Source organism: Salvelinus alpinus, chromosome 24 (genome assembly GCF_045679555.1).
Source record: "Salvelinus alpinus chromosome 24, SLU_Salpinus.1, whole genome shotgun sequence".
In the NCBI taxonomy this organism is placed as follows: Eukaryota; Metazoa; Chordata; class Actinopteri; order Salmoniformes; family Salmonidae; genus Salvelinus; species Salvelinus alpinus.
The window spans coordinates 17,199,221-17,214,945 of NC_092109.1; the positions used below are offsets into that span (position 1 = coordinate 17,199,221).

Consider the following 15,725-nt stretch of genomic DNA (forward strand, 5'->3'; position numbering starts at 1 on the left):
GTAATGTAAAGGTAGTAGGGTATTGTACACCCACAACAATAAGGAGATGATATGTATGTCCATGGATCAGGCCTTGGAAGAGCTGTTGTGTTGTTGGGGAAAACCTTGATCGATTGTATTTTACACCGTAAGTGGGCACCCCTCAACGCCCTCCAGAGGAGCCTGCTGTTAGTAATGATCTACATGGGATGGGGGGGTGTCTGGTGGTGTGTGTGAGCCTACACGCCCTCTGAGACTTAGCAGCCTTTATTGGGCGTGCCGCAGGCTCACGTTGCTTTGTCAGTCCCTGATTGGCTAAGTGTTTGTCCTGTGCCGAGATCGATTCGGTAACCTTTTTTAAAAGCCCCACTCGCAAAGAGCCTCCGTTTTCTTTGTGTTTTTCCAAACGTTCCTTTTGCACTGCCCATCCTCTATTATTTTGTCCAAGCAGGCACTCTTTATCTCTCACTCTCGGTTCATCATAAGGTTTCTCTCTGTTCCTAGCTCTCTCACACACACTAATGCTCTCATTACCACTCTTTCACCCCACGATCTCTGTCTCTCCCACTTTCGATCACACTCTCGCCATTTCACTCACACTCAAAAGTTCAGACTGCTGTATCACTCTTTAATCACTTCTCTCTCTCTCCCTTCATCTCCCTCTCTCTCACACCTGTAGTTTGGCTGTGCCAGTGTTGAGGCCCATCAGGACCTGTCCCTCCAGTAGATAGGCCACACGTTGGTCCTCCACCCTCAGTAAATCCTGGACCAGGTCAGTCACGTCCACCTGCCAATCACTGCCCAGCAAGAAGTCCTGTTGGCCATTTCCATCAACTCCCAGGGCCACAAAGTGTGTGAGGACACGCACCGTGGTGCTCTGGTACTGGGGGACACAGCCACTCTCTGTCCTCTCACTGTCACTTTCATCACCCCCACTCACCCTCTCATACCTGGAGAAAATAAGAAGAGAAAAAAACAGCAGAATAAAAGGAGTATTTAAATAGGAAAATGTAGAGCAAATCAACAGTTTACTGCAGTTAACACAGACCTATTTGGACGTGGGTATTCGTTAACGCCGAAGCACAGATAAAATCATCTCAATGCAACCTAATTTCTGGCAAAAAATATGTTCACATGCAAGGTGAAACGGTTTGATATTTGAGATTTTACAGTATATATCAAATAGTTCTCTACTCTGTTCTATTCTATTCCTGTACGGATTGACGCTGGTAGACATGAGAAGCAGGTGCAGGGAGTGAACATTTAATAGCAACGGACATGGAAAAGGACAGGACAGCGTCTGGACATGAACACATAATGACAATAATGCTGACACAGGGAACAAACGGGGGAGCAGACAGTTATAGACGTGGCAAACAACAAAGGGAAGGAGTCCAGGTGAGTCCAATGGGCGCTGATGCGCGTAATGATGGTGACAGGTGTGCGTAATGAAGGGCAGCCTGGCGCCCTCGAGCGCCAGAGGGGGAGAGCGGGAGCAGGCGTGACAATTCCTCCATGACTCTAACTTCACTGTCTCTATCTTCTCCTCCATTTTATTCCATTGCTTGAGTTAAACAAGGGATTGAAACCCTGTTACTTTTCCTACTAGCACTGTCTTTGCTGATAACTACTTTATTGAGGAAAAATATACTAACTACAACTGTATACAGTATGTTGTTGTCTCCCCTAGCTTTCTTAAGATGAATGCACTAATTGTAATTCACTCATGATAAGAGCGTCTGCTAAATTACTAAAATATAAATGTAAAATCTATAGGGACCCAGTGTTCTTTATCTACTGTGATTAGACCCATTCAGCAGCAGTAGGATGAGGTAAAGTACAGATCAGGGAGAGGTAGCCCTGTTCAGCCCAGTGATAGAGAGCGTGGCCCAGGGAATCTAACCTCCTGTAAACGGTGGAGCACTGTAACAGACAGTCAACAAAGAGGCAATTACACTGACGCCACTCAACTCTCCATTCTCTCTAAACTCTTTACCTCCCATTCTCTCGCTCTACTCCTACATTATGTGTTTTCTCATTCAAGTCTCTTTCTCGCTTTTCACTGAATTCATTCTCTTTCACTGAATTCAAACACCTTTCTCTCTCTCTTTCTCTCTTTCTCTACTCCCACCCTCCCTTCCTTTTTGTGCCCTGGGCTAGGTCAGGTGGCCGGGGGGAAGTGTGATACCGACAGCTTCCATTAGGTTAATGAGGTGTGGCCATCCAGGCAGAAAAACCGTCTGACAGGTTAACATGCTGGACCTGCCCGGGCTCTCTATGCCCCCACCACCCCATTCATCACCGTGACGACACTTACATGGCAGCCTAACTCAGGTGACATTAGCGGCGGGCAGCAAAAAAATAAAAGAATTGGGCGAGGCATGTTCTCACGGATGGCCGTCAGGTCAGATAAGGTCTGGCCGTGTAATAAGCTCGCTTCCAGAAGCACAATATGACTCGACTGGCTCTCTCACCTCTCCTACTCACTGGAGTAAACCGCTCAGGGGCAGATGTGTTAGAGTGCCACCTGGTGGCCTGGCTACTGAAAAGTCTATAGAACACATGCCTCAAGCTAAAAAACACATGCCTCAAGCTAAAAAACATATGCATCAAGCTAGGATGTCATATTTCCTAGAAAAAACGGTTATTTCTATAACAACGAGAGAAAAAGAAATACAGACTCCAACTCTAGTCTTTGCTCTCTTTCTTCCTTGTTCAGACATGCCTTTGCCACCAATCATTCTCGCCTTCACAACAACAGGAACAAGGTTGCCTGCCTTTGTAAGGACTTTTACAGAATGTTGTGGAGGTGAGAACAGAATTGTCAGACGTGTTAGTCTTGCGTCTGGCTGACAGAAAGTGAGTCACAGAGAGAATTGACTGAGAGTCACAACAGTAATTGAAAGTCATATTCTTAAGCCTCTCACAACCCCTCGGAGAGAGCATCTGAGTCACCGGCATCACCTGGGTATCCAGGGAACAGCGGTGGCCATAGATAGGGAGCGTAATACCGGACAGGTGTAGGCGTCATGGTTAAGACATTAGCATCATCACAGTTATTCTAAACTTCCAAATGAGGATGGACTTATATGTGGGCAGACTGGTGCATTAGGTTCCAAAGCTACTTAGAAAATAAGTGGTAAACATATGAGAGGTGATGGTACGACCACTTTAATTAACATTTTTTTTAACCTTTATTTAACCAGGTAGGCAAATTGAGAACACGTTCTCATTTACAATTGCGACCTGGCCAAGATAAAGCAAAGCAGTTCGACACATACAACAACACATAGTTACACATGGAGTAAAACAAACATATAGTCAATGATACAGTGAAAAAAAATAAGTCTATATACAATGTGAGCAAGTGAGGTGAGATAAGGGAGGTGAAGGCAAACAAATATATGTATAAATAAAAAAATATATAAAAAGGCCATGGTGGCGAAGTAAATACAACACAGCAAGTAAAATAAAACTAAAAACACTGGAATGGTTGGTTTGCAGTGGAAGAAAGCGCAAAGTAGAGACAGAAATAATGGGGTGCAAAGGAGCAAAATAAATAAATAAATACAGTAGGTAAAGAGGTAGTTGTTTGGGCTAAATTATAGATGGGCTATGTACAGGTGCAGTAATCTATGAGCTGCTCTGACAGCTGGTGCTTAAAGCTAGTGAGGGAGATAAGTGTTTCCAGTTTCAGAGATTTTTGTAGTTCGTTCCAGTCATTGGCAGCAGAGAACTGGAAGGAGAGGCGGCCAAAGGAAGAATTGGTTTTGGGGGTGACCAGAGAGATAAACCTGCTGGAGCGCGTGCTACAGGTAGGTGTTGCTATGGTGACCAGCGAGCTGAGATAAGGGGGGACTTTACCTAGCAGGGTCTTGTAGATGACCTGGAACCAGTGGGTTTGGCGACGAGTATGAAGCGAGGGCCAGCCAACGAGAGTGTACAGGTCGCAGTGGTGGGTAGTATATGGGGCTTTGGTGACAAAACGGATGGCACTGTGATAGACTGCATCCAATTTATTGAGTAGGGTTTTGGAGGCTATTTTGTAAATGACATCACCGAAGTCGAGGATTGGTAGGATGGTCAGTTTTACAAGGGTATGTTTGGCAGCATGAGTGAAGGATGCTTTGTTGCGGAATAGGAAGCCAATTCTAGATTTAACTTTGGATTGGAGATGTTTGATGTGAGTCTGGAAGGAGAGTTTACAGTCTAACCAGACACCTAGGTATTTGTAGTTGTCCACATATTCTAGGTCAGAGCCGTCCAGAGTAGTGATGTTGGACAGGCGGGCAGGTGCAGGCAGCGATCGGTTGAAGAGCATGCATTTAGTTTTACTTGTATTTAAGAGCAATTGGAGGCCACGGAAGGAGAGTTGTATGGCATTGAAGCTCGCCTGGAGGGTTGTTAACACAGTGTCAAAAGAAGGGCCAGAAGTATACAGAATAGTGTCGTCTGCGTAGAGGTGGATCAGAGAATCACCAGCAGCAAGAGCGACATCATTGATGTATACAGAGAAGAGAGTCGGTCCAAGAATTGAACCCTGTGGCACCCCCATGGAGACTGCCAGAGGCCCGGACAACAGACCCTCCGATTTGACACACTGAAACATGATGTTTGAAGATGATCCTTGAATCTTAGTTTTTTACTCTGCACTGCAATTATTATGAACATCTGTTTCCCAAGCAGTATGAACCAGGTAACACATCTCACTGTCTGGTAAAACCACACACCTCTTGTTGCCGGTCGCCACCGGGACCCTCCAGCCCTTGATCTGGCTGAGCTCGGGGTCAGCCACGTCGATGACCAGGGGGAGGTGGGGCATCCACACACTCATCTCCAGCTGGGCGCTCAGGTAGCTGTAGGTGAAGTTGAGCACCGTCCTCATCCTCCCCCTCGTCTCCTTCCCGTTCACAAACACATAGTCACAACGAGCCGACACCTGTGGGGGAGAAGGAGGAGAAATAGGACAAAAATTTTATTAAGAGAAAGAGCAACTAAGAGCAACAAAAGCAACTAAATTTGACATTTAGGCTAATGCTTTATGAAAGAATACGATGCAACATTCCGTATTATTTTAAGGGCCAAGAGTTATAAATTATTTCTATGCAAATATTAGTCATGCAAGTTTGAATGGCTAGAGGGAGAAAATGTTTTTATTTTTATATCCTTCAAAAGAAAATCTGCCATTTCCAAAGATTTTAAATCTCTCCCTCTGCTCTGTAATGATTTTGATGACAGACTTGGCATTCTTTGACCGTACCCTTGAAGTCTCCATTCAAGTGTGTGTGTGTGTGTGTGTGTGTGTGTGTGTGTGTGTGTGTGTGTGTGTGTGTGTGTGTGTGTGTGTGTGTGTGTGTGTGTGTGTGTGTGTGTGTGTGTGTGTGTGTGTGTGTGTGTGTGTGTGCATGCAGCCAGATCGTTCAAGATTGACTTTGAAATTGGACGTCTAGGGCAACAGTGAGCGCCATCAATTAGGCGTGGGTTTTGCTAGTACATTGTGGACGGGGGTGGTGGACCGGGGGTGGTAGTCTCATGACTCCCGTGACTCTGGATCCGAAGATCGCGTTTTCAATCCCAGAGGAAGAACATTTATTTTTTTGCCTATCCCAAACCTTTACCCTTAACTTAACCATTTGTTATGAATGCCTAAACTTTGTTTTAACCCTATCCAAACCTTAACCCTTAACTTGAAAACATTTTGAAGTTTGATGTTTGGATATATGGATCGATGCTGAGCAGGAGGATCAACCCAGGGTGTAAAAAAAACATAAAAATGTTACGTGTGGAGAAACGTGGTTGGGAGTAAACATCAGAATCTGAAGTGAAATTGGTAAAAACGGGATATATTGTTGGTGTGTGTGTGTGCATACTGACAAGGCCAGTGAGGAGAAACGGGCTTAAAATTATTAACAGATGAAGCAGAGAAAGACACAAATCCCAAATGCAAATCAAAAAACAAAACCCTAGCTTCAAGCCACTTCACTATTGTCTGAATCCAATCAGCTCCAAAGCCACTCGCATACAGTGCCTGCAGAAAGTATTCACAACCCTTTTCCCACAATTCGTTGTGTTACAGCCTGAATTCAAAATGTATTTCCACTTCCACATCTGCTGAAAGGTGACAGAGCTAGTGCGGTGTTTGTCAGACCATGAGACATCTTCTCACAAAATCGTCTACAGCGTCCAAATCGTTTGGCATATAAACGAAATACCCCTTTATGGACAGATCAGACTCTCACAAACACGATGGTGTTCTCCGTTTTGCTATATGACCCTACAAGCATCTTTGGACTCGTCTGAAGTAGATACAGCCGATCTTCCAATTTCTTTCTGTAGTGTCCAAACGGTGTGGGCTACATACATATGACCCCTCTGTGTAAAGCTGAAACTCCCATGAACACATACATTTTGGTTGTTTAGGACGCCCACAGGCATCACAAGACTCGCCTGAAGGTCCCCCATTACCAGTTGAAAACATGAATGGAAGTACAGTGCATTTGGAAAGATTTCAGACCTCTTGACCTTTTTCACATTTTTTTATGTTACAGACTAATTCTAAAATTGATTCAATTGTTTTTTTCCCTCATCAATCTACACACAGTACCCCATAATGACAAAGCAAAAACATTTTTTTTATGTTTGCATATGTATTAAAAAAAAAAAAAATATATATAACATTTAAATAAGTATTCAGACGCGACGCTTGGCATTTAGGCCAAAGAGTTCAATCTTGGTTCCATCAGACCAGATTCTTGTTTCGCATTGTCTGAGGCCTTTAGGTGCCTTTTGGAAAACTTAAAATGGGCTGTCATGTGCCTTTTACTTCCGTCTGGCCACTCTACCTTAAAGGCCTGATTGGTGGAGTGCTTCCTTCTGGAAGGTTCTCCCATCTCCACAGAGAAACCATCTGTTGTTCCGTGTAGTGAATCTGTTATTCAATATGTTTCTATGGGCTAATAGCAGTAAGGCCAAGCATAATTGTTCATTAAATAATTATTTTCTACTTCAAAAGGTCTTAAAATTCTAAATCAAATAGCAAAAATTATCCTTGGTATGACTGCCTTAAAACAACTCCATATGGCTTAGTAGAAGCCCCCCCCCCCCCCCCCCCCGGCTTAGACTGGGCTTAGACTGTTTAGTGTCAAAAATAAAGAGTTAAATAATAAATGGCAAAAAATTGTTTTCTTATATCGTTCAGATATAGGACAGACAATTCAGAACAAACTTCTTTAGATTTTTTGGGGGGGACTATCTTTGTTCTATTTAGTGAATCTGTTATTCAATGCTTTTGTATGGGCTAATAGCAGTAAGGCAAAATACAATTTTTCATAAAATAATTTTTGGATATATATTTATTGATACTTCAATGGGTCCTAAAATTCTAAATCAAATAACAAAATGATCATTTGCATGACTTCCTTAAAACAATTCCATAAAGCTTTGTAGACAGTGCTTGGACTGTAACGGGTTAACATCATTTTTGAATGACAATAAGGACAATAACCTAAAACACATTGCCAAATCTTCACTGGAGTTGCTTACCAAGAAGACGGTGAATGTTCCAGAGTGGCCTTGAAGCATTTTGAAAATAATAATGGGCAAATGTAGCACAATCCAGGTATGGAAAGCTCTTCGAGACTTACCCAGAAAGACACAGCCGTAATCACTGTCAAAGGGGCTTCTACAAAGTATTGACTCATGCGGTGTGAATGGTATTTCATTTTCAATAAATGTTCTAAGATTTCTAAAAACATGTTTTCACATTGTCATTGTGGGGGATTGTGTGTAGATGGGTGAGAGAAGAAAACAATTTAATAAATGTTTAATTTAGGCTGTAACACAAAAACATTTGGAATAAGTCAAGGGGTATGAATTCTTCCTGAAGGCACTGTATGTGGCCACTGAACCACAGATGGACCAATGGCATCGTAGGGTTAAATCACTTGATCAGGCATGTCTTCTTTCACAGAACCCTTGGAGGACAGATGTTGTTTTAGTGTCTCCATATTCAACAGCTTGTCAAAGCCTTTCATTTATAATAACAACCATTTTCCATTCATTTGAAGCTTTGGATGGAGTGATAATGAACATGGGCATCACTGTTTATCTCAGCATATGCCCACAGTTTGGATATGCAATTAGTCTTTTATAAAACTAGTCAAAAGCAGACTATCATCACTCTTCGCTGGATGTGTCTTGGCAGTTTTGTATACAAATTATTTCAGACCACCCACTCCTCATAGCACCAATCTGACAGTTTAGGCTTCTCTGTCAGCTCAACCTCTCTCTCTGCTCTTGCTCTCCTTTACTCTCTCCTTCTTACTCTTGCTCTCTCTTCTCTCTGCTTCTCTTCTCAGTCTTGTATCTTCATTTTACTGTCATAAAAGCAGGCTGTGCCTTAGAACCTACATTAACCTGGGTGAAGCTTCTCTCTCCCTCCCACCCACCCACCCAGGTGGCGACACACATCTCTGCATACCTGACAGCTCAAGCTCAGCTCAAGCTCAACCTCAACAACATGGAACTGCTCAGGGTCTCCCTAGTGGCACAACGGTCTAAGGCACTGCATCGTGGTGCTAGAGGCATCACTACAGACCCGGGTTCGATTCCAGGCTGTATCAGAACCTGCCGTGATCGGGAGTCGCAAAGGGCGGTGCACGATTGGCCCAGCGTTGTTCGGGTTAGGGGAGGGTTTGGCCGGGGGAGCTTTACTTGGTTCATCGCGCTAGTGACTCCTTGTGGCGGGCCAGGCGCTTGCAGGCTGACCTCGGTCGTCAGGTGAACAGTGTTTCCTCATACACATTGGTGCAGCTGAGTTAAGCGGACAGGTGTTAAGAAGCGCGGTTTGGAGGGTCATGTTTCGGAGGACGCATGACTCAACCTTTGCCTCCCGAGCCTGTTGGGGAGTTGCAGCAATGAGGCAATATCGAAATTGGGGAGAAAAAGAGGGTAATATACAAAAAACTAAAAATTGACGGAACTGCTCTTGGCGTGATCCTGGACAACACCCTGCCGTTCTCTGCAAACATCAAAGCAGTGACCCGCTCCTGCAGGTTCATGCTCTACAACATCCGTAAAGTACTTCCCTACCTCACACAGGAAGCGCTGCAGGTCCTAATCCAGGCCCTTGTCCTCTCCCGTCTGGACTACTGCAACTCGCTGTTGGCTGGGCTCCCCGCTTGTGCCATCAAACCCCTGCAACTTATCCAGAACACGACAGCCCACATGGTTTTCAACCTTCCCAAGTTCTCTCATGTCACCCCGTTCCTCCGCACAATCGACTGGCTTCCCCCTGATGCTAGAACAGCAGAGTCCCTGCTGGAAAACATCTGAAACCCTACCTCTTCAAATAGTATCTTAAATAATCCTACCCCCCAAAACAATAATTTAAAAAAACACAACCAGAACTTGCACTTGAAACCCCCCCCTTCTAGCTCTAACTCTACTGATGGCTATGTTATTGAGGAAGAATGTACTTTCTATGCCTGTGATATGTGGTTGTCCCCCCATTTTAAAATGAATGCACTATCTGTAAGTCACGAATAAGAGCATCTACTAAATGACTAAAATTGAAAAAATTTAAATGGAAAAGGAAACTATTGAAATAACTCTGATGACTTTTATGACCCACAATCAAATAGTGGATCAAACCTAATCCCTATTGTTGCTCTGTTTACTAATCTGAGACTATCACAATTTCATTTTGACTTGCACAGTGTAACCTTCCATTAACACCGAGACGCATTAGACTCGTAATCACCGTCTTCAAAGGTAATTTCACATGAAAGTACGGTACATAAAGTTTGTAAAATACAAACGGAAACTACCTTGACACCAGATCTGTTTTCCAATCAGAGGAAAGGGGCTCCTTAACACACTGGCATGACCTTTGACCTTTCTGAGCTGTGAGACAGACAATAGGGAAGTCACAGTCCTCAGTAACGACACTGGGTGCAATTACGGTTGGCCATGGCTGCTTTCACAATGCTCATCAAAAAAGAATGCCAGAAGTCAGGCAAAAATAGACGGGAGAGAGGGAACAGACACTCCCCAATCAACACTGCTGGGGAGCTAATATGAGAAATGCTTAATAGATCTTAACTATAATTTGGGTGGGAGGCGAGGAGAGGGGGTACAACGGACTGTTCCTAAAGCCTCTCTAATGGGGGTGCTGTGGGGAGGGCTTCTCTCCAGAGGTCAACATATCTCAGTGGATAATTAAACCTACTGAGAGCTCTCACTCTCTAACTTTCTTTCACACACACAAATAAAAATCTACACACACAAAATACACACATACTGTGCATAATCATACACATACACAAATGCACACCCCCACGCACACACACATAGAGACATCCCCCCTCTCACATTATCATAACCTAAGCAATTATCAGTGTGTGCTGTTTGAGACAAAAACTGGGAGGGAAGTGGAGAGCAGAGTGCTGTCTGTCTATCTGTGGTGAATAGAATCTGCACTATAGATATAACATTATTATTATCAGCATTATCACCATTTTAATTAGCACTGGCACTGGGTCTATATAAAATTATGGTAACTTAACCAATCTGCTTGGAAAAGATTATGAATGAAATTATCAAAAACCCTCAGCATATGGTAATTCTGCTTAAAACCTCTCTGGGATAGGCGGGACGCTTGCGTCCCACTTGGCCAATAGCCAGGGAAAATGTAGAGCGCCAAATTCAAAATAATTATATAAAATCAAACTTTCATTAAATCACACATATAAGATACCAAATTAAAGCTACAATCGTTGTGAATCCAGCCAACATGTCAGATTTCAAAAAGGCTTTTCGGCGAAAGCATAAGATACTATTATCTGATGATAGCACAACAGTAAACAAAGAGAGTATAGCATATTTCAACCCTGCAGGCGCAACACAAAACGCAGAAATAAAATATAAATCATGCCTTACCTTTGACGAATTTCTTTTGTTGGCACTCCAATATGTACCATAAACATCACAAATGGTCCTTTTGTTCGATTAATTCCGTCCATATACAGTGGGGAGAACAAGTATTTGATACACTGCCGATTTTGCAGGTTTTCCTACTTACAAAGCATGTAGAGGTCTGTCATTTTTATCATAGGTACACTTCAACTGTGAGAGACGGAATCTAAAACAAAAATCCAGAAAATCACATTGTATGATTTTTAAGTAATTAATTTGCATTTTATTGCATGACATAAGTATTTGATCACCTACCAACCAGTAAGAATTCCGGCTCTCACAGACCTGTTAGTTTTTCTTTAAGAAGCCCTCCTGTTCTCCACTCATTACCTGTATTAACTGCACCTGTTTGAACTCGTTACCTGTATAAAAGACACCTGTCCACACACTCAATCAAACAGACTCCAACCTCTCCACAATGGCCAAGACCAGAGAGCTGTGTAAGGACATCAGGGATAAATTGTAGACCTGTACAAGGCTGGGATGGGCTACAGGACAATAGCCAAGCAGCTTGGTGAGAAGGCAACAACTGTTGGCACAATTATTAGAAAATGGAAGAAGTTCAAGATGACGGTCAATCACCCTCGGTCTGGGGCTCCATGCAAGATCTCACCTCGTGGGGCATCAATGATCATGAGGAATGTGAGGGATCAGCCCAGAACTACACGGCAGGACCTGGTCAATGACCTGAAGAGAGCTGGGACCACAGTCTCAAAGAAAACCATTAGTAACACACTACGCCGTCATGGATTAAAATCCTGCAGCGCACGCAAGGTCCCCCTGCTCAAGCCAGCGCATGTCCAGGCCCGTCTGAAGTTTGCCAATGACCATCTGGATGATCCAGAGGAGGAATGGGAGAAGGTCATGTGGTCTGATGAGACAAAAATAGAGCTTTTTGCTCTAAACTCCACTCGCCGTGTTTGGAGGAATAGAAGGATGAGTACAACCCCAAGAACACCATCCCAACCGTGAAGCATGGAGGTGGAAACATCATTCTTTGGGGATGCTTTTCTGCAAAGGGGACAGGACGACTGCACCGTATTGAGGGGAGGATGGATGGGGCCATGTATCGCGAGATCTTGACCAACAACCTCCTTCCCTCAGTAAGAGCATTGAAGATGGGTCGTGGCTGGGTCTTCCAGCATGACAACGACCCGAAACACACAGCCAGGGCAACTAAGGAGTGGCTCCGTAAGAAGCATCTCAAGGTCCTGGAGTGGCCTAGCCAGTCTCCAGACCTGAACCCAATAGAAAATCTTTGGAGGGAGCCGAAAGTCCGTATTGCCCAGCGACAGCCCCGAAACCTGAAGGATCTGGAGAAGGTCTGTATGGAGGAGTGGGCCAAAATCGCTGCTGCAGTGTGTGCAAACCTGGTCAAGAACTACAGGAAACATATGATCTCTGTAATTGCAAACTAAGGTTTCTGTACCAAATATTCAGTTCTGCTTTTCTGATGTATCAAATACTTATGTCATGCAATAAAATGCAAATTAATTACTTAAAAATCATACAATGTGATTTTCTGGATTTTTGTTTTAGATTCCTTCTCTCACAGTTGAAGTGTACCTATGATAAAAATTACAGACCTCTACATGCTTTGTAAGTAGGAAAACCTGCAAAATTGTCAGTGTATCAAATACTTGTTCTCCCCACTGTATGTCCAAAATGTCCATTTATTTGGCGCGTTTGATCCAGAAAAAAACATCTTCCAATTTGCGCAACATCACTACAAAATATCTCAAAAATTACCTCTAAACTTTGCCAAAACATTTCAAACTACTTTTGTAATACAACTTAAGGTATTTGTAAACGTTAATAATCGATCAAATTGAAGACGGTCTATCTGTTTTCAATACAGGAGGTCAACAAACTAACGCTACTTTTCTAGTCTTGCGCAACTCTCAAACAGTACACATAACGTTACACTGATTCCAGATGGCCGTTCTTCTTCATTGCACAAAGGAATAACCTCAACCTATTTCCAAAGACTGGTGACATCCAGTGGAAGCGGTAGGAACTGCAAACAGGTTGATTAGAAATCTAGTATCCCAATGAAAACTTATTGAACAGACGGTGACCTCAAACAAAAACAAAAATCTGAATGGTTCGTCCTCAGGGTTTTGCCTGCTACATAAGTTCTGTGATACTCACAGACATGATTCAAACAGTTTTAGAAACTTCAGAGTGTTTTCTATCCAGATCTACTATTAATATGCATATCTTATATTCTGGGGATGAGTAGAAGGAAGTTGAAATTGGGCACGCTATTTATCCAAAAGTGAAAATGCTGCCCGTATCCTAGAGAAGTTAACAAGGTTAGAGTATGGTGTTACTCAATATACATACGTAAATGTTCACACCAGATTTGGGTTTAAACAGTATTTACAGGTAGGCCGGGTTGCACTTTTTCCATTTATTATAACAAGCAAGCTTAATCAAGCACAGATAGGTTCGAATATTATATTAAATTATTTCAAATACTCTAAGTTGGGTACACACAACCACGTGTTGTTTATTCTGTGTTGTACTAAAGGGCACAGCTTTCACTCATCAAAGCCACTCTACAGGTGTCAGATCTTAATATGACCCATTTCATCGCAGGAGGAAAATAATCCTGCAGTAGGAGGATTTGAATAAATATTTAAAATGTATAATTGCCGCCAGGGGGCAGCTGGAAGCGGGGTTTGTAGATTATACAATGCAGTACCTACTTTAGGGGACTATGGTGTGAGGAAGGCTCTGCAAACCAACCGACCTCATAAATCATGGCTTGTCAAAGCATTGTGACCTGCTGTAGGGCAGTGGTCTGAGCAGCACACTTCATCTCTGAGCATCATGAGTTTGTGCCCAGCGCTGGGCTATTGTTTTAACACTTTGTATGAATGGAAACGTATGTTGGTGTAGCATACCTTTATTATTTATCCAATGCGAAGGCTGCTCCCTGCCTGCCTCCAAAAAGCACTTACGCTAGTAGGTAGCACTTTTCCAGTAGGTTACTGCCATTTGAGATGGGATTAGTAGGCAGCATCACATGATAATGCGTCACATTCCGCCAAAAGCGAGACGATTGTAGCCACATTGTAGCCCCTGTAGTAGAATGAGCAACTATTTCAGTAAACAACTATCCCAAATTGGAAATATCTGTCACGAACAATAAGTAAGCAAGTAACAGAATCAATCTCCTCAGTGCCTGTTAATGAATGAAGTTGACACCGACCAGAATAATTATCCAACATTATAGGCTCCTCGTTTCGCATATTGCTTGGTCTGCTGCTCTATCATTGTGGACATTATCGGTAAGCTTGCATGCATGATATCATACAGGCAAAAATTATTTTATTGCTTTAAGCAATTTACTGACTGTTTAAGAATGATTAAGGGGCTCCCGAGTGGCACAGTGGTCTAAGGCACTGCATCTCAGTGCTAGAAGCATCACTACAGACCCCAGTTCAATTGCAGGCTGTAACACAACCGGCCGTGATTGGGAGTCCCATAGGGTGGCGCACAACTGGCCCAGGGTCGTCCGGGTTATAGTTAAGCCCGGGGTAGGCCGTCATTGTAAATAAAAATTTGTTCTTAACCACATCATATAGGTGACAACCTCTTAACTTTAGCTAATTTTTATTCATTATTACAGGAAAATAAACTCACAAGAAGATCATTATTTACAAGTTAATGGCAAGCTAATTACAGAAAATAGCTTACGGTTGTGAGTGTGGCGAAATAAAAGCAGGATATTCTACCGGAGAATGTTTGAACTCGGACACTGTCTCGTTGGCCTAATGTATATCCTAATTTGACTTTGATGCAGGTCATGTTCTTCCTCACATTACTGTCTCTGGTAAACACACACTATATCAAATAAAATCACTGTTTATTTGTCACATGCACAGGATACAGAAGGTGTAAACGGTACACTGAAATGATTACTTGCATAGTGGAGTCTTTTGTTAAGACATGTAGCTAGCTAGCTAAACAATGAACCATAGTCCCAATTTATAACGTTACTACCCTGCATGAATCTTCAGGTAGCTAAAGTTAACCAACTATATTCAATGTTAGTTAGCTAGCTAACATTAGGCTATAACTAGCAATGGAAATGACTCTGAGATACGAATAATATTAATACACAGATCATACTCGTAACGTTAGCTAGCAAGCCAGACAGCTAACGTTAGCTAGCTAGCTAACCGGACACTTTAACTTGCAATGAAAACAACTATGTGACAAAATGTGTTTGCAATCAAATGCAGAATTTTCTCCATCTCCTTAGCTATCATACTCTGCTTCCACTGGGCCTTCCACGGATTTCAAAACTCGGTCCTCCAAAAAGTGGCGAGGATTAGCAACACTTTTTCCCAGTTCTTCGTGATACAGTATCTTTCAAAAAAGCTGCGTCTCTTGGCATTATCTCAGCCAATCATGGCTAATGGGATTGTTCCTGACTTTCTGTGGCTAAACCAACTAGGCTTGTAATTTAACAATTGTATTTGTATTTACAGATGTCATACAAGTTTGTTATTATGACACATGAAAGTTCACATGTTCCAGAAGGCATTTCTGCCTAGGCATTTTGATTTAAAAAAACTCATGTTTACATTCAAATGCCTCTCCTGTGAAGTTTTGACATGTGACATACGCCTAGTTTCCTGAAACGAGTCACATATGAGTAATCAACAAATATAAAACCATATTATCTTGAACATCGTGTCATTTTATAATATGCAGGGGTGTGGTAGTTTTATGTATTAATCACAATGCAAGCCTATTTA

The 15,725-nt window shown here is 42.7% G+C and overlaps 1 protein-coding gene across 1 annotated transcript in view; it reads right to left on the reverse strand.

Moving 5' to 3' along the window:
* The window catches only part of LOC139551760 (transmembrane protein 132C-like), a 214,039-nt gene that overhangs the window by 9,530 nt on the left and 188,784 nt on the right, over nucleotides 1-15,725 (reverse strand). Inside the window, exons 6-7 of the mRNA XM_071363075.1 lie at nucleotides 4,710-4,918; nucleotides 653-929 (exon numbers count right to left, since the gene is read on the reverse strand). Coding sequence (XP_071219176.1) covers nucleotides 653-929; nucleotides 4,710-4,918 — 486 coding nt within the window. The remainder of the gene's footprint in view (nucleotides 1-652; nucleotides 930-4,709; nucleotides 4,919-15,725) is intronic.